At 53.5% G+C, this 18,916-nt stretch overlaps 1 protein-coding gene across 1 annotated transcript; it reads right to left on the bottom strand.

The window, feature by feature from the left end:
- Positions 1–95: 95 nt before the first annotated feature.
- Positions 96–9,099, bottom strand: MICAL1 (microtubule associated monooxygenase, calponin and LIM domain containing 1; the record flags this gene model as incomplete). The annotated part of the gene is made up of 24 exons (XM_080806435.1): positions 96–368; positions 893–966; positions 1,068–1,167; positions 1,341–1,434; positions 1,535–1,648; positions 1,910–2,019; positions 2,141–2,417; positions 2,704–2,780; positions 3,061–3,217; positions 3,341–3,424; positions 3,601–3,642; positions 3,765–3,853; positions 4,011–4,201; positions 4,608–4,755; positions 5,301–5,382; positions 5,486–5,612; positions 5,813–5,928; positions 6,211–6,468; positions 7,078–7,178; positions 7,426–7,581; positions 7,703–7,807; positions 8,164–8,268; positions 8,535–8,742; positions 8,842–9,099. The coding sequence occupies 24 exons, from the start codon at positions 9,097–9,099 to the stop codon at positions 220–222; spliced, it is 3,222 nt and encodes a 1,073-aa protein (XP_080662561.1). The 3' UTR covers positions 96–219.
- Between the last annotated feature and the right edge of the window lie 9,817 nt (positions 9,100–18,916).

The following is an 18,916-nucleotide window of genomic DNA, read 5'->3' as shown; positions in this document are numbered from 1 at the left end:
TCATTGTGACTGTCATAATATAGACGGTCAGGCCTCCTACATGTCTACTCTCCCTGCACACCCTACCTCCCACCTGTAGGCAGCCTAAGCCCTGTCTGGCAGAAACATTTTTATTGTAAACAGTGAGGCCCCATCCCAGGCAGCCCAGATGGGCAGGGTGGCACAGTCCTGGGTTGAGGTGGTTTTCCGTGTAGGGAAGAGGGTAGGCAGCCCGCCCTTTTAGCCCTGGGCCCCCGGCCTTGAGGCCAGCTCACTGAGCCTGCGTTCCTCCTGGAAGCGGATAATTTCATCTCGCTCCTTCACCACATCCAGCAGCTTCTTCAGAAGCTGTTCCTCAGCCTGACGATCAGCAGGGGTCTTTAGAGTTTCTGAAGAAGACGACAAAGCTTAGAGAACAGGGAACTGGGCAAGGAGGCAGGAAAGGCACAGCTTAATCCCAGCCTATGTGACTTTCACAATTTGGGCTTTGTTTCCTCATCTGTAAAATTGGGTCTGTCCACATGAGCGGTTTGCTCGCACTGGTAGTAGCAGCACTGTTTTTAGTCTAGGTCGAGTGATTGATTGATACGGTATATACTGTATACATATGATATATGTGTAATTTGTACGCCGAACATGGGGCTTGAACTCACGACCTTGAGATCAAGAGTCACATGCTCGTCCAGCCAGGTGCCCCTGCGGTAGCACCGTTTTTAAAATAAGTAATCTTAACTTAAAAGCCCAGCTGTGCAGCCCCAGCTGAAGTGAAGGCAGAGTAGGGGCTTGGCGCCCCCTTCCCTGGCTTCCTCCTGAAATGCCTCAGAGGCACTCAGACCAGAGGACCATGTGCTTTGGTCAGTATCTGAGGTCGTGAGGCTGTGTGAACGCCAGCCTCTCCCCCTGTCCCACCTACCTTCCCGGTTCATGTAGCCTCGTAGCTCCTGGTCCACCTCACACTGCTGCTCCTCCAGGTTCAGCAGTTTCACCCTGTGGAGGGCAGGGATCGAAGAGGCACAGCTGTCCAGGGTGTCCAAGGACCCGGCTAGGGTCTGGCTCCGGTGCCAGCTGTCCCCACCCCTGCGCCTTACGTGAGCATGAGCTCGGCCTCCTCCGCCAGCAGGCTGTTCTTCTTCTGAACGAGCTGTAGCAGCTGTTCCAGCCACTGCGCCTTTTGCTGTTCTGGGGATCCTGATGGGAACGAAGAATGGGGACGGCGGGTCAGAAGGCCTCTAGCCAGGGTCAGAGGTGTCAGGAGCATGAGGAGTGGAGCCTGCGGGGGCAGAGTCTGGTGGCTGGAGGGAGTGCTGGGTGTGGAGGGATGTCCTAGCTTGTTCCCCCCCCACCCCCCGGTCTTTACTCACTGCTCTGGCTTCTCAAGGCCAGCTCCACCTTCGTGCCCTCGGCCTCCAGCTCCCCCACAGCAGTCTCAATCTCATGTAGTCGCCGCTGGACAGCCTGAGCAGGACAAGACAGGCCCAGGAGTCTTTGGATGGCTCAAGTGCAGAGCTTCAGAGAAACTCTGACCCCGTCAGAATGGCGAACCCCTAGACCTCACCTGGGCCTTGCAGAACCGCTTCATCTCCTCCTCCCTGGCATGGCGCAGCAGAGCCCGACGCCATGTTGGGTACTTGCTCATGGTGCCTGAGTTCTTGGCGAAGGTCAGCAGAGCCTATGGCAGGGTCGGGCCAGTCAGAGGTAGGACCTGCCCCCCTCCCGGCCCCCTTGTTGGATAGGGGCTGGGAAAGCTGGAAGGAGACAAAACTTCCTGGGCTGGAGATAAGGTAAGTTCTGGTACAACAGACAAAGGCTTAGAGATTCTGAGAGATTGGCTCAGAGGGAGCATTCTATAGGTTTTTCCTGGGGTGGGCAGTGGGGCATGTTTAGAGGATGTGCTGGCTTTGGTGGGATAGGTGGCCAGGTTCCTCCTCACCTCTTGTGTGTCTGAGTCCAAAGCCATGGTTTCCTCTGCCTCCTCCTCCTCCTCCTCCTCCTCACTGGAGGGAGGACTCTGTTCCTGCTCCTCCTTCATGGTCACAACAGCTGAACAGGGGAGTAGACATGGCCTGGGCCCCATGGCCTCCCTTCCCATTCCCTGGCATTCCCCTTTCAGAAATCCCAGTACCACCGACCCTGGGTGAGTGCGTCTGGGTAAAGCAGGTACCTTGAGGGCTCTGGACTGGTATTCCCCAACCTACAAAGCTGCCCTCCAGGGCCTGACGGGCCAAGGCAGAGCAGCTGCGGGGAGGCTTGGGGGGAGGTTCCAGTTCTGGGTCAGGGGTAAGCTTAAGGGAGGACAGCCGCTGGCGTTCTGGGCTGGAGAGGCGGATCAGCCGACGGGTAGGCTGGCTGGGGTTTGGGACAGCACTGGTCCCCTCCTGGGGGATGACAGAAGTTGAGGGCCCCGATGGCATGCTATTTTCATCCGGTGTGGGGAGGTCCTAGAAAAGCCACCATGTAGTTTGGTCAGTGACCTGCCCGTTGTGGGGCCAAGGCCGCCCCTTTAGACAGATGTGGACCCTGATTATTCATTCACTGATACCCTTCAGTGAGCGGTGTTAGGCAGTGTTCAAGACACTTGAGGTACGTCAGTAATAAAAATCTCTGCCTTCATGCAGCTTTCCTTCTAAAGGAGAACATTCAGTTACCCCCAGCGAAGTCTGCTAGGCTTGGAGAGAACCCTTTACTCTTTTCCACACCCCCAACACACTGTTTCATAGTTTTTACCTGACTCTTGGGGCCTGGGTCAGGGCCATCCTCCTTGTGGCCTGGCTGGGGCAGGTGCTGGAAGCAGTAGAAATATCCTGGGAAGGGTAGAGGAGGGGAGCAGATATAAGATGTTGGCAGCCCGATGCCCAGATACTCTGTTGATCAGTGAGGGCAGGACTGACAGGACTTGATTTGCAGGTGAATTTCTGCTGGCCCAGTTCCTTAGAACCCCACATTCGGAGATACGGAGGAGACAGAGAAGACTTTGAACTCAGGGGACAAAAGTGCCATTTTGATCCTGTTGCCACCACCCAGGACCCTAGTTTCCCTCCAGTTTCAAGTTCCATGCCCCCAGACATGGCCAGGCCTGCTTACCATCTCCTGGGTGCTGCCCATAGTCACCCGGCCGCAGCGTGGCCTCACAGGTGCGGCAGCGGAAGCAGTTCCGATGAAAGAAGCGGCCATCAGCACAGAGGCGTTCCAGGATATAGAGCTGTTCCCCACAGAGGGCACATAGGTCCCCGGCACCGGCCTGCATCGACCCCCAGACCACAGGGTCAGCTGGGGTCAAGGCCAGCTGTGGAGTTCTTCCTTATCCTTGAAACACCCCTTTTTGCCTTTCCCAGGTCTCTGCAGACAGGGCCCCCTTTCTCACCTCCTGGGGTTGGGATGGGGGTGTCGGGGGTACACCAGACTCTGGGGCAGGTGGCTCCTCAGTACTTGGGCTCTTAGCTTCTACCTAAGGATGTAAGTGTTCAGGGAGGGAGGTGGAGGGGCAGGAGAGTGGCTGTTTGCAGAGACTAGAAAGATGTGAGAGAGAAGTGAGCCAGGAAGGGAACCTGGGTAGGAGGATTAGAGAACGAAGGAGAGAACACCCAGAAGAGAGCAGGGAACTGCAGCCCTATATGCATTTACCTCCAGGCGCGGCTTCTTTCCACCAGTATCCTCCCCATTTTCCTGCAACAAGACCTACACTCAGCATGGCGCTCTGAGCTGCAGCCCTGCCGCCATCATGAATGCCCTCCCCATCATCCCAGGCACCCCCACTGCTCAGCTCCGGCCCTGCCCAGACGCGCCACCTGGGCCCGGGTCCGTTGCAGGGTCCTCTGCAGTTTGCCCAGGAACAGCACAGCACTGGAGCTCCCCGGAAAGCCTTGGCTGGCAGGGCCTGCAGAGAGCGGGGGTGTCCGGGTGGACGGGGTGTCAGTGCTGTGCCTCCAGACAGCTATGGTCCAGCCAGGACCCCGCTCCCAGCTGTCCCTCAGAGGACACCTCACCCTCCAATCCCCCCACCCCCCCTCCCCTGCTCCTACCCTCTAGGCCACCTGGGTTGTGGGGCACGTTCTTGAAGGTGCTGTGGAAGTGGCTGAGGTATGCGATGAGGCCCAGTGGGTCACTCCCTGCCACCACTGCCTTTGCGGACACCACAGGCGTGATGCCCAGCTCGTGCTCCGCCATCTTTAGCGCCCAAGCAGCCGCTTCCAGGGCCCCCAGCCCTTGCAGCTCAGAGGGCTCCCTGTGTGACATTGGGGAGAACAGTCCATGGGAGACCAGCACCGGACCCAGCAAAGGGGAAGAGGATGAGGAGTGAGCAGCAGGCAGGGGCTGGTGGGGCACGAAGGGAGGCTAGGGCACAAGGGGTTTATTCTCCGCCCTAGACCTGCTCCCCACCTGCCCACTGACGACTTCTGGCCTTGGGGGCCTCCAGCGCTCACAAGCCTCCCTGCTGAATGCATCTGACTCCCACAAGACTCGGGGAGGTGCAGTGACTTGGGCAGGAAGACTGCCAGCAAGTGGTGCACTGGCCCTCAGTGGGGAGTGGGGGGCTACTCCTACACAGTGCTCTGTCCCAGTCCACGCTGCTGCAGAGGCACGAGAGAGGTATGGTCTGCCAGGGAGCGCCAAGCCTGAATTGAACTCACAGCAGGCCGGGCCGCAGCCGGTGCACCAGGGCGCACAGAGCCCGCCCGTCAGCCCAGGAGGAGGACAGGTCAGTGACGTGGACGCCTGGGTACCCAGCTGTCTGCTCCTGGCACCAGCGTAGCAATTCCTCCTGGGTGCCTGCCGACCCTGAGAGAGGATGCTGTGCTGTGCCCCAGGGCCCTGGCTGGAAGGGAGCCCGGTCGCTGGGCACGGAGGTCAGTCTGGGAGGGGCAGGCAGGGCCCATCCCTTCCGGGGGCGCCAATTTAGTGCTCACTGAGCAACACTGCCTTCATCCCAGCTGTCTCTGTATGGAATAAAGTGGAGGAACCAATCAAGTGGAATCCCCGCTAACCACAGAGAGGGCAGGAGGCCATGAACTGAGGGACACGGGAGGCCCGGAGCCTCAAGGAGGGTGGGTCTGGAGTCTGCAAGGCTGGAGGGCTCAGCGGCCCATGGGCTGCCGCCAGAGGGGCTGTAGGGCTTGGTACCATACTGACTTACGGGCGCGCAGATGGGCCCCTGCTCTGCGTGCTGCTGCCCCCATGCCCTCTGGATGCCCCGGACTTCCCCACCGTCCTCCCTCCGCCTGCCACTGGGCTGATGGGTGGGGCTGGCACCACACTGGGTGGCAAATATTTTAGACAACCCGCCCCCCCCACCCTCCACCCTCAGCCAAGGAAGGCTTGCTCACCTGCGGCCAGCTTTCCTGCATCCGTCTTGTCACTGTTCCTCCTCACAGGCTCCTTGGCCACCACGTCATACAGGTCTCGTACCTAAGGCAGCCCCCTTCAGGTCTCCAGACAGGCTGACCACCCGCCTCAGCCCGTGGGTAGGGGTCTGCCCTGGAGGAGTCTGGTGGGTGCCAGGGGGTCTGACCTGATTGGGAGTCACAGCCCGGAGGTTCAGGGTGGGGTAGCGGGTGGCTGGGTCCAGCCCATACTGGGCCACATTGCGGTGCATGTTTTCCGGGGAGGTCTGTGAGAGGAGCTGGTACAGGCTCTCCCTGAGGGAGGAAGTGTGAGGGAGGGCAGGGGCACACGTGGGAGGGCACCCATCAGCACCCACCCCTTGAGAACCCCTACGCCTTTCTTTCTTCTCTCACCGCCCCCCCCCTCCCCGTTTATCCACCCAGCATCCCACCCTCTTCCTGATTCTTGTCCTATTTCTAGCCCTGCCCTCCCCACCCCCCAACTCGGGTCTCACCGCTCTGCCAACACTTCTAGGGGCCCAGCACCCTCTGCCCACCGCTTCACCATCCAGGCGGCATCAAAGGCTGCCAAGAAGCCCCGAGCCACCCCTGTGCCCAGGGGCCAGAAGGGCTGTAGGATCAAAAAGATAGGAAACAGTTCAATGAGAGTCCAACAGGAGCGCCCAAGCCCTGATGCCCCCCAAAATCATAGCTGATGGGGTCTGACACCACACCAAGCAGCCCTCAGCTCCTCCCCGCAACCAGCAAACCTTTTCACCCCCTCCTTTACCAGGAGGCAACCTTCCTCCCCACAACCATGGAACCCCTGCAACTCTTTACAAAGAGTTCCCGTTTCTGGAAGCCCCAACCTCTCCCCCCGCCCCGCCCAGTCAGAGAGCCCTGGCCCCCTTACCTCCACCAGGCAGTCCCCCACCAGCCCCAGCAGCAGGCGGGCGCCGTGCTTCTCCTGCACTCGAGCAGCGCTCTCTGCCCGCATCATGCTTGTGAAGTCAAAGGCGGAAATGTCAGGCCGCCCATGGGCATCCCGGGCAAACTCCAGCTTCCCAAGCTTGCCATGGGTGGCAAAGTCAGCTGCGGCCCGGACAAAGCGCTGCAGAGCCTCAGGCACCACATTGGCACTGCCCAACAGCCGGTCGATCTCCGGCCAGTCCTACAGGCCGACAGAGCAGAACCCACAGGGTCAGCCGGGCTCGACTAGAATTTGAACACCTGCCTCCCATCCTCCAGCCCCTTCCTCAGCATGGGCCCCGGCCCCACCCTGCCCCCAAGGCCTAGGACCATGGCTGTTAATGGTGCACTTTCTCTGGACAAGTCCTGAACTTCTCAGCCTCAGTTTCCCCATCATTTAGAAATGACATACCTAACTTCTCAAGGTATTCATGAGAATTTAGGTGAGGATATGCACATAAAGTTCTCAACACAGTACCTAGCACATAGCAGGTTTTCAACTAGTTCATTCAGCAAATATTTACTGGGAGCTGACTACACTCAGGTACCATTCCGGGCCCTGGGAATCGTCAGCAAGCAAAAAGGATGAAGCCACAAAACCCCTGCCCTCGCAGAGCTTACATATGTAGCTCTGTGGCTGGTACCATTTAGCCTAGAATATGATTCAGGTTGCCATGTACACCCCAAGGGAGAAGAGCTTGTTGAGGTAGAGAAAATGTCAGGGCAAAGACGGAAGAGGATAGGCTCCTTTCACACCAGGGTGAGACACTGTGTCCAGAGCTGGCCTCTACCCCCCGAGGCCCGGGCCCACCTGACGCAGCACCCCCAGACGCAGCAGGCACTGCTTCTTGGCTGTCATCACAAAGTAGTGGGTGTCATCCTTGTAGTACACGATGTTCTCCAGATCGATGCCTGGGGAGGGCAACACCAGGGGAGATGAGATGGGTCTCCTCATTCCATGTCACCTCTCCAAACACCCAGCCATGCCTGACCTCTGTGATCTGGGATCACAGCTTAGACTGCGGTGGGTGCCCCCCACACAGGGGCCAGGAGGTCTGGTGGCATGAGGGGCCCTCTGTCTCAGGCCCAGGGTGGGAGGGGGAGGAACCAGCCTACAGTCAGCCAGAGGGAGGGGAGATCCTGGAGAGGGGGTCCTGACCTGTGGCTTTGAGCAGACTCTGGAAGAAGCTCTGGTTGTAGATCCTGGCCACGCCGCTGATCTCAGGCACCTGCGTCTCTTCCACTGTGCGTCCATTCACAAAGTTGACTGTGATGCCAATGGCTAGTTTGCCACGCATTTCTCGCACCGTGAAGCCTAGGAGTGGGGGCAAGTGAGGGTAGTAGGTATCAGCAAGAGAATGAGGAGCGTGATACAGCCTAGAAAGGCACAGGAGGAGGCTAAGATGCTGGCTTCTTTGAAAGAAGGGATCACTCACCTTCAGGGACGAATTTACCTCCAGCAGCGGAGATGAGAACATCAAATTCATAGTTGGCCAGTTGGGCTGGGGGGCTGGGCTGGAGCTGGGCACGCCAGCCACTCCCTGGGGCAGAAAGTGTGAGAGGCACAAAGGTGTGGAAGTCTGAAGGCGCCTCTCCATTCCCAGGACAAGCCAGGGAAAGAAACAAACGCGTAAAGCCCTTTGCGGTTGACAGTTTAGCAAGCAATGACACACTGTCTTTCAACTTACGCCTTCACAGCAGCTGTGTAAAGTAGGTAAGGAAGGACATATTTTACAGATGCTCACAATGAGGCTCAGTGTAGTTTGCACAAGGCCACACTATTGCAAAGGGCTCGGTTGACTCCGAATCCCACAGAGTCCCTTTTTCTTCCCTTTTTTCTTCCACGAGCCAAATATCCTTAGCAGATGGGGGGTCTGGGAAGCAGAAAAGTACTTACCCTTTTTGGGAGGGGGCTGGAGGCCAGTGAAAGTGACGCCCCAGTGAATTTCCACCCCGAGCAGTAATACCACTTTCAACAAAAGCAACTGAAGCTGCCGGATGCCTGGAAGGGAGAGGAGATTACAAACAGGGACCCCAGGGCTGCACAGGGCCCCCAAGCATCCGTGTGCTCCCAGTCAGAGGTGGAAAAGGTCTTAAAGATCACTCAGTTCCACTGCCCATTTTACAGATGAGGAACCTGAGTCCTGCAGGTCGCCTGGCTAGAGTGGATCTCGTCCACTCTGCCCCTTGGAGGTCCCAGCAGCCCCCCACTGGCCTGTCTGGAGGCCCAGGCTCACCCGCCCCTCTAGGCTACCACGTGGTGCTCACTGATGTGGTCCAGGGTGCCTGTACAGAAGCGCCCGTAGAACTTCTTGGCGCCGAGGGCCCTAAGATCGTGAATGGTAAAGGGCCAGAGGTGCAGCACGTTGTGGCGGGAGAACTTGGTGCGCTTCTCCACCAGCACCACACGGGCCCCCAGCAGGGCCAGCTCCACGGCAGCCCGCAGCCCACAGGGTCCGGCACCCACCACCAGGCACTGCAAACACACATGCGGCAGTATGGGCATGGCGTCCCGTCTTCCCGCTCTCACTCCCACCCAGCCGCCCAAGCCCTGTCCCAGGCAGCATGTGTCCACCTTGGTGTTGGGGCAGGCCCGGCCCTGCTGGTAGACTGGCTGGCCTGCTCGCTTGTCCAGCTTGGCCCACAGCGACTTGGCACTCCAGTAGTTGAGCTGGGCCTTGATCTTGTGGTACTGGGGCAGCCCCCCACCGGGCTCTAGCCCCAGGGCCTCACATAGGCCCCGGAAGCTGCTCAGCACATCCTGGCACAGCTGGGCCTGTAGGAAGCTCTCAAAGTGGGCGTGCGCTGGGTTGGTGGAGGCGGGTTCAGCCATGGAGGCCCTGAGGCTCCCAGGCAGGGAGCAGCTGAGCAGAGGCAGGCAGCTGCTGGAGAGGAGGGAAGAGAAGGGGAAGAGGCTGGACAAAGGAAGAAAGGAAAAGGATGGGGAGGAGAAGAGAGCAGGCTGGTGTCCCCAGGGGGCTCTGGGTCCACCCCTGACTGGCCCTGCTCCTCTCTCCCTGCCCACTCCCGGTCTGCTCCAGAAACAGCTGCTAGTCCTTCCACTCCCAAGTGAAATCTGCCAAATTTGTAAGTGAACAATCAGCAGTCTTGGGCACAGCAGGCAGGAGGGAAGACGGGGAGTCTCCAGCTCACCTTCCCTGTCCAGGGAGCTATGAGCTCCCCTCCATCTCTGGGGCACTAGGAGCAGGAATTCTTACCCTGCCTCGATGGGGCCCTGGAAGCTGGGCATGGGAGATCTCAGAAGTGCAGAGGGCAGGCAGCCCAGGAAGAGAGCTGTCCTTGCGGGGCAGACCCGGACAGACCCAATACCTGCCATCCCAGCTGCTGGGCACACATCCTGTCCCCTCTCCCCCCACGGCTCCCTGTGCCGGCACCCCTCAAGGACCCCAGCACCACGCCGGGCATGGGGTGCGACTCATGCCGGGAGCAAAGCTGTCCTCCAGAGCACCAGTGATTGCCTCCTGAGGTAGAGGAGGAGACAGTCCCCAACTCCCTAGGTTCCACTTCCCACCGCCCAAACCACCTCAACAGACTGTCGGAGGATGTTGCGACTGACTGGCGTGACGGAGGACTGGGTCTATTTCTGACTCACTGTGGTTAAAACACTTCCCCTGTGACTGGCGGCAGCTCCGGTGGGCCTGGGAGCGGTGGTGGGGGGGGGGGGGGGACGACAGCCGGGGTTAGCTGCTCCCAGTTTCCTCCCACTCGCAGCGACGCTCCGCCCCAGCCCCCGGGCGCCCGGCCGCGCTCTCCCAGGAATCTCCCGAGACAAGGCCTCCCTTTGTCCCCCTCTCCCTCGCTCGAGCCCCCACGCAACTTGAGGGGTGTCGAGGGGGGCCTCTCACGATGGAACTGGGAAAAATAAGAGGTTGCCCACGGGGTAACTCGGTGGCATCGTTGGGGCAGGTCCTTGGAACTGACCCCACGCGCACTCGGCCACCCCACCGGTCCCTGCTGGAGCCCGGCGAGGAAGGAGGAGACTAAAGTTACCCGTTGCGTGTCACCTGGATGTGGGCAGCCGGAACATCAGGAAGGGCAAAGGTCTCTCTAGTGGGTTCAGGGGAATGGAAGGAGGAAAACCTCCGTGAAGGGGTAGAGAGGGGCGACTCAGCCTGGAAAGGCCAGGACAAAGGATGTGCGAGTGGGGCGCAATGTGGAAGGATGGAGAGGAAGCTGGACCACTGGCACCGGAGTTGCGGTGGGGGTGGGGGGTTGGACGTCGACGCTCGGGACGGGAAAGTCTGGAGAGGGGCTGAGCAGGCGAGGAAAGACGGGCCGAACCCGCCAGGCGGAATTCCCGAGCCCCGGGGACCGCGTTTCCCCGGAAGCGAGCCCCCGCCCCCAGCCCCGGCCCCCGCGGGCAGGGGCGCGCAGCCCGCGCAGCTAAGAGGACTTACCCGGCCTCGGGCGAGCGGGGAGGGGCCGCTTCCTGCCCCGCCGGCGTCTCACGCTGGGCGGGTGGGGGAGGGCGGGGGCGGACGAAGGGGAGGCGGCGGAGACGCGGAGGGAAAGCGGCGGACGCGGAGCGGTGCGCCCGCTGCGCCCGGGCGGGGAGTTCGGCCCGGCGCCGGGCCCGCGAGGCTTTATTCGCGCCTCATTAGCATCTCGTTACCCCCGCGATCCCGGGCTCGGGGCAGCCCCAGGGCCGCCCACGTCTGCTGGGTGGTGCCTGAGGGCGTGGCGCTGCCGACGCCTTGTTCCGCTTGGGGGTCGGCAACCCGGGCGTGGCTGGCGGGGACCGAGGAGCCCGGAGTCCCGGACGCCCGGCGCCCGGCGCCCGACGGCACAGCGCGGCCCCCGGCTGCATCCCGACACCCGAGTCTTCGTCCCTAGCCCATCCCGGGCGGGCGAGGCCACCCACTCCTGCGCGGTACCAACTCTGCGAGCCGCTTCCGAACGCCGGGCGGAGGGGGCGCTCGGGCTGGGCAGGAAGTTTGCAGAAGCTGGCGGGTCCGTAGGTGCTCTCTTCACCTCTCTTACCAGGCGATCCACGGCCCGGCCCGGGCTCCCACGATGGATCCAGGCTCGGGCTCCCCTGCGACAAATCTGCTCCTAGACCCGGGCTGAGGGCAATGGGCACGGATTAAAAAGTTCTGGGAACTTGGCAGTCGGCAGCTTCCACAGCGGCATGAGAAGTGAGAGGGCAACGGGGTCTTGGTGGGGTGGGGGTGAGGGTGAGGGTGGGGTTCGACCGCTACTAAGGGGCAAATAGGAGGGGTGTGTGGAAGAGAGGCTGGATCTCCGGTGTTAAAGCGGGCTTTGGAGAAAGGACCCACAGAACTGTCAATACTGAAAAGGGCTTAAGGAATCTTTGGGATCAGCTTCCTCAAATTCTTGATAAGGAAACAGGGCTGAATGTGAAGGTCCTCGAGGTCATTCACCTAGTTAATAAAACATCAATTATCATGTATGGAGCAGCTACTATGAGTATAACTATAATTTCAATGATCACAACAGTCCCATTTTACTGGAAGAGAAACTGAGGGTCACAGAGGTTCTGTAACTTGCAGCATGAAAGGCAGCAAGTGGCAGAGCTAGCTGGCGTGGGGCCCAGGTCCGTGTGCACTCCACCACACCCCTGCGGAGCCAGTAGGACAAATGAAAGGCTGGCATTAGAAGAAGCAGTTTCTTGTTTAGAGGAAGTGACACGGTTACATGAGAGACATTAGAGGAATAAATGCGAGGGTCCCTCTCCTTGAGCTCCAGGGACCAGAAAGAGCTGGGTGACCTGTGGTTCTCCCTTCCTCTTCATTCTCACTTTGTTTTCCCCTGGAAACCCACAGGGCCTGAGCACTCACTGGTCCCAGCTCTAGCTGAGAAGCAGGCAGGCGAAGGCCGGCAAGGGGAAATGCCTGCTCTCTGCTTGGAGAGACAGGGAATTCAGCCAGGTCACACTCAGGAAACTAGGGCAGCCTCCCAGCCGGGGCCATTCCTAGCTCTTGAGTGTGACTCGTCATTTGGCTTGAAATGAATGTGCCCAAAATCAGCCACACCCATACTTAAATACACAGTGTCAAAAGTGTTCTGTAATCCACTAGAAATGGGTTGCGGGCTTCTAGAACCCCCTCCTGCCTTTCCCTTTCATTAGCAGATGTAAACAATGGGCTGCCCCAACTTCGTGTGTTTGCAAAGGCCCAGGAGGATCTGGCCCTTGACTTGGTGACTTTGTCTGCCCTTGCAGCCAAACAGGATTATGTGGCCCTCTGAAGGATAAATGGTAAAATTTGTCTTTAAAGAAGATCACAGGACAGTAACGACTTCAAGGCCAAAAATCTGCTGACTTGGAGTTTCACTCTCTGCCTATTAAAGATACACACTGGGAGCACAGAGTGATGGGGAGTCTCCCGGTCTAGAATCGGGAAGGTGTGGGCAGACTTCCAGCTCGGCTTCGAGAGCTTAGTGTGACCTTGACAAAGTCACCAACCAGCAGGCTCCAGCCTTACCATTTCTAAATGGAGGCAGTTGAAGAACTCAACCTCCTCAGCCCATTTCGATTCTAAAATCCCGTGATTCAATGCTGGTGACCCCAAGAAATGTACAGACTCGACGGCCTAAACCCCAAGCCGTTAAGACAGGATCCGTTTCCTTTGACCCACATTGGGTTCTGTGTCTCAGCAAAGTCGTCCTTTGTCCTGCGGGTGACGTGTCTTAGCCACCCTGTAATATGGCCTCCCACCTGTAGGTCCGTGAGGTCAAACAGCACAGCCACAGTCCCGGGCCCGGAGCTATGGCTGCATTGTGACCAGGCGGACTCTCTTCCTGATGTAAATGTAATTATGAGCAGAGTCCAAAGTGTAGAGTCCTGTGAGCTGACAGGACAGGGCACCTTAATTGCAGTTAGATGGTCAGGGAAGGTCTCCCCGAGGAAGTGACACACTGAATTCTGACAGATGAGCAGACATGAGTCCCAGGAAGTAGGGGCTGAAGCCTTCCAAGCCTGAGAAACCACCAGCCTCCAGCTCTCAGGCAGGATATCGCTGAGTGTGTTTGGGGAACAGCAAGGAAGCCAGTGTGGTTGGAAGTGAGAATGGGGAAGGGGCCCAAGAGGAAGCTGCATTTTGGATTTTCTTCTGAGCACAGTGGGAGTCTGCAGGAGGATTTTAAGCAGAGATACGATATTTGCCTTAATGAGATAATACCCATTCGTTTAGCAAGACCCTCTGCTTGCCACTGAAGGCACCCTGGTGAGCCCAAATAGATGACACTTCCAGTGGTGAAAAGGGTGTGGGGGAGGGGTAGAAAAGGCAGCTCAGGCCTTGGCAGGAGCCCAGGCAAGATTATGGGTTAAATTTGTCCAGAAGCCATTTAATCGTACTAGAATTATCTGAGAGGGAGATTTTTATTTTTTTAATTTTTTTAAAAAAGATTTTATTTATTTGAGAGAGAGAGTGAGAGAAAGCATGAGGGGGAGAAGGTCAGAGGGAGAAGCAGACTCCCCATGGAGCTGGGAGCCCGATGCCGATGCCGGGACTCTGGGATCATGACCTGAGCCGAAGGCAGTCGCTTAACCAACTGAGCCACCTAGACGCCCATGAGAGGGAGATTTTTTAAGTGGAGAGTTTTGTTTTGAACTCTAGTTTAGCCTAAGGAGGCTTCAGTTTAACTTCATTCAACAAGGATAAAAAAACTAAAACCAAAGGCCAAACTATTCATTTTTAAAATCTTCAAACCCATATTTTATTTTATTAAAAGATTTTATTTATTTGACAGAGATCACAAGTAGGCAGAGAGGCAGGCAGAGAGAGGGGGAAGCAGGCTCCCCGCTGAGCAGAGAGCCTGATGCGGGGCTTGATCCCAGGACCCTGGGATCATGACCCGAGCTGAAGGCAGAGGTTTTAACCCACTGAGCCACCCACGCGCCCCTTCAAACCCATATTTTAAATGATTTACTGGATATTAAGATACTAATCTATGGATACTAAAACTTAAAATAAATAATAAACCCATAATCTAAGACCAAGGAAGTTAGTTCGCTGTCTTGACCCCTGCAAATTTTTCCCTCCTTTTGCATGTCATACTGGATATAGTAGTACTTTTCAGACTCAGGTTAAAAAAAAAAGAAAAAGACTACAAAGTCTTGTTAGTTACCTAAATGTGTTCAAGTTCCTACATTTTGTGTTGAAAATATGATTTAATGAACTTTAACTCGAAAGGTCTTCTAGGGCACCTGAGTGGCTCAGTTGGTTAAGCGTCTGCCTCCCTGCCCCCCCCACCCAAGGTCACCATCCCAGACCCTGGGATCCAGGGCCTCACTGGGCTCCCTGCTCAGGGGGGAGCCTGCCTCCCTCTCCCTCTGCCCCTCCCCTCTGCTCATGCGCTCGCTTGCTCACAGGCATGCTCTCTCTCCCGTGTTCTCGCTCTCTCAAATAAATAAAAAAATCTTTAAAAAAAAAAGCTCTCCTAATGTGGTACATTTTAAGTGACAGTGATTTTAGATATACAGTGTGTGTGTATATGTTATATATATACAATATATATTACATTATATATATATTACAGCCAACAAAAGTGTTTGTTGCTTAATTATGTGCAAAGAATTTGAAAGCTAGATAAACTATCACAGTGACATTCCTGCATCTTTTAGAGGTCATTCCTCAACATCTGCTGTTTACAAAAAGCAAGGGGGATTTTTTTTGGTCATTCCTTCAAGCCTGCTGTTTACAAGAGTAAGACCAAGAGTTTTCTTTCAATTCTTAAGAATTTAGGCTTATTTCAGTCTGAAAAGTGAGGGTAACAATTCACCTCAATGCTTAACAAATAAGAGTATTTTGGTGGCTCAGTTGGTTAAGTGTCTGACTCTTGGTTTAACTCAGGTCATGATCTCAGGGTTGTGGGATCAAGCCCTGCATCAGGCTCCAAGCTGGGTGTGGAGCCTGCTTAAGATTCTTTCTCTCCCTCTTCCTTCCCCCACTCCCCTGTTCCCATGCTCTCTCGCCCTCTTTAAAAAAAAAAAAAAAAAGTTCTGACCTAAACGTAAAACATCCTGATAGGAGTTTGAAAAAGAGGCTCACAAAAGCTCATGTTAAGACGTTTTCATGTTAGGAGCGTCTGGGTGGCTCAGTGGGTTAAAGCCTCTGCCTTCAGCTCAGGTCATGATCTCAGGGTCCTGGGATCGAGCCCCACATCGGGCTCTCTGCTCATCAGGGAGCCTGCTTCCCCCTCTCTCTCTGCCTGCCTCTCTGCCTACTTGTGATCTCTGTCTGTCAAATAAATAAATAAAATCTTTAAAAAAAAAAAAAAAAGACATTTTCATGTTAGCAGTAACTTTCATCCAATAGGTAAATTTCTGTTAAGCTTTAAACCAACCGTAGTAAAATACTAATATGAATATTAATATGGTAATCATTTCCATTAGACAAAGACTATGTACCTTTTATAATTATTATTTTATGTAAGAAGTTGGTGTGCTAAAATGTCAGACACAGATCAATTCTTAAGTAGGCTCTATGCCCAACATGGGGCGTGAACCCACAAACCCCAAGATCAGGAGCTGTATGTATGCTCAACTGACTGAACCAGCCAGGTGCCTCAGATTCTCAATTTTAGTCAAAAAATTTCCTATTACATCAAGCAGATCATATGTAAATAGAAATCCAGCTTAAAGTATTAAAAGACTGATGATGGAAAGTCCATCTGGTAGAAGCAGTGTAGTGGGCTCTGCTGGCCCTGTGCATCAGTTTGGCTTTGCCAGTTACTTCATCTGTTTGGGCCTCAATGTTCTCATCTGCAAAATAGGCACATTACAGACCCCTTGGTAATGTCATGAAGATTAAGTAAAGTAAGACTGTGCTTCAGACAGGGTATAGGTGCCTCCCAGATGCTGCTTCTCTCCTCGATCCAGATGTGTGTTATTATGGGCTGAACTGTGTCCCCCACCAAATTCATGGTGACGTCCTAACCCCAGCACCTCAGAATGTGACTGTGTTTGGAGACAGGGCCTTTAAAGAGGCAACTAAGTGAAAATGAGGTCGTTAGGATTAGGGTGGGCCCGAATCCAGTGGTGACTGGTGTCCTTCTAAGATTAGGACAAAACACACACGGGGAAGACCATGTGAAGACACAGGGAGGAAAGGAGGTCAGGAGGCCTCAGAAGAAACCAACCCTGCCAACAACTTGATCTTGGACTTTTAGCCTCCAGAACTGAGAACGTATATTTCTGTTGCTTTAAACCACCCAGTCTGTAGTATCTGTCACGGCAGCCCTCGCAAGCCAACAGGCCAGTCATGACTGGGGGTTCCCTGAAGTTCCCTAACCGCGGGCTGCCGTGTAAGTCCTACTTTGTGCGCCACGACACAGGAGAAAATGGAGAAGCACTAGATAAGATACAGACCTACCACACTTGGCTTCACTCCCGGCCTGTAGTAAAGACTCAGTAAGTGGCAGACATTATTATCATCCAATTTATGAAAACCTAAATGTAAGCATCTATAATGAGAATATCACTATATTCTTCAGCATTATTTAACTGGTTGCTCACAACACTTAGAATCCCAGGAACCAACTGCATTAAATAGAGTAGAGGTAGAAAATTTCAAGAAATAGATGTAGGGGTGCCTTGCTGGCTCAGTCAGTAGAGCATGTGACTCTCAACCTCAGTGTCATGAGTTCAAGCCCCCGGTCTGGCATGGTCCTTAAGTACTTAAAAAAAAAAAAAAAAAAAGGCAGCAGATGCAATCAAATGAATAAATAACTCATTTTGATGGTGGGAGTGCCAGTCTTTCCAAGGCTAGCCCTCTACTAAGAGCCCACTACCAAAGATTCATTTTTGAAAGTGAGAATGTGCATTTCAGTAACCCAAAGCATAATATTCTATATCCTATGAAGCACACTTTGTATTTCTGCATTTGTTAAAACAATTTAAAAAACTGTACAAGTTTAGTACAAAATAAGTTGTGAAACACTGAGCCGGCAATTTCTCAAACAATAGAAACATTTTTATGTACATGACATTTACTCTGGGTACAGAGGCACTGAACTTTAGAATTTGGAACTTCAGAGGGCAGAATGTGTATCTGGGACACAAAAGAGAGGCTACATTTATAAAGCTCTCATTTCCTCCTCTCCCTCTGACAGCTGGTCAAACAAACCAGAACTCTGACGGAAGATACTTTTATGGCTGAGACTGGCTCTCAAGTTAGAAACAGGTACGCCTATGTCATACACAACAGAACCCACTAGCCACACATGTGGCTATCAAGGACTCACAATGTGGTTGGTGTGACTGAGGAACTGGTGGTGGGTGGTTTTTTTTTTTTTTTTTTTCAGTATTTTTTTTTAGTCATCTCTTTGCCCAATGTGGGGCTTGAACTCACGATCCTGAGATCAACGGTCACATGCTCTTCTGCCTGAGCTGGCCAGGTGCCCCAGGTTTTAATTTTAATATAAATTTAAACCAGTAATTACTTCAGTTATTATTTTCTATTAATTATTAATTAAGTATGTCTGCAACTGTATGTGAATCTAGGTTTTCAATTGTAAATTGTATGAACTCTAAATACAGATCATGTATGTCCAAAGAACATTAGCATCCAAATTGTGCACTAAGTGGAAAATATACACCAGATTTTGAAGACTTAATATGAAAAAATATAAAATATCTTATTAATATATTTTGATATTGATTACATGTTGAAATGATATTTGGCACATGTTGGATTAAATCATTTTACTCAAATTAATTTCACCTTGTTTTTAATGCGGCTACTAGAAAATTTAAAATTACATGTGGCCCATATTCTATTTCTCCTAGTGCAGAGGTAGACTGTCACAAAGCTAGTTAAGCTTGACTTATGTGACCATATTTCCTGAATAATTCTCCAGCTCTCCAGACTGAGTAGTTAAAAAATTCATTTACGTTAATATTGTGTACCTCCAGGAGAAACCGGGGGCCAGCAAGCTTCGAAGAGCTCGTAAAAACTTTGCATTTTAAGAATAAGGTTAAAGTAGATAGTTTAAATGACTAAGAACCTGAAATAGCATTTAGGTCATAACTGTATTTGTAAAAATTTTATCTTGGCTCCACGCAGGGGTGATTTAAACATTACTTTGGCTGATACATGTTAAGATAAACATTTTAGAAATCTTGTGAATTATATATAATCAAATCTAATTTGGCAAATATGTGGAAAAAAAAAAAAGCTTTCATCTTCCCTCAAACCTGAAGAAATGTATTAACTTAACCTCTAAAAAAACCTTCTTGATTCAGGTAGAAATCAAAGATGTCTAAAGCAAGAAAGTAACTGATCTCAAGATCCTGTTCATTTTAGGACAGATTAGCCCTACTCTCCACTAGCATTATGTTAACTTAGATGTACTAGTGCCCACCCTCTTTTCTCCAAAATCTATCAGTTCACTTGAGAGAAAGCAATCGAAGTATTCAAAAAGTACACTGGGCTTGAAAACCTAACCCACACATAATTTCAACTTTTGACAATTAAATTTAAAATCATACCACAGTTATAGACAGGTTACTAAGGCTCTGAGGTTCAGATTATTTTTAAGATTAGGTGATGATATTTACTTTTTAAAATGAGATGTCCATTTTGTGAGATTTAACCTACTTGGCAATAAAAATAGATTATAAGGTCCCATCTCCAGAAAGTTATCAGACACAATGCACAGATCACTTT

This window comes from Martes martes, assembly GCF_963455335.1.
Source record: "Martes martes genome assembly, chromosome: 6".
NCBI classification, from domain to species: Eukaryota; Metazoa; Chordata; class Mammalia; order Carnivora; family Mustelidae; genus Martes; species Martes martes.
This window is presented reverse-complemented; position numbering and strand designations above follow the sequence as displayed.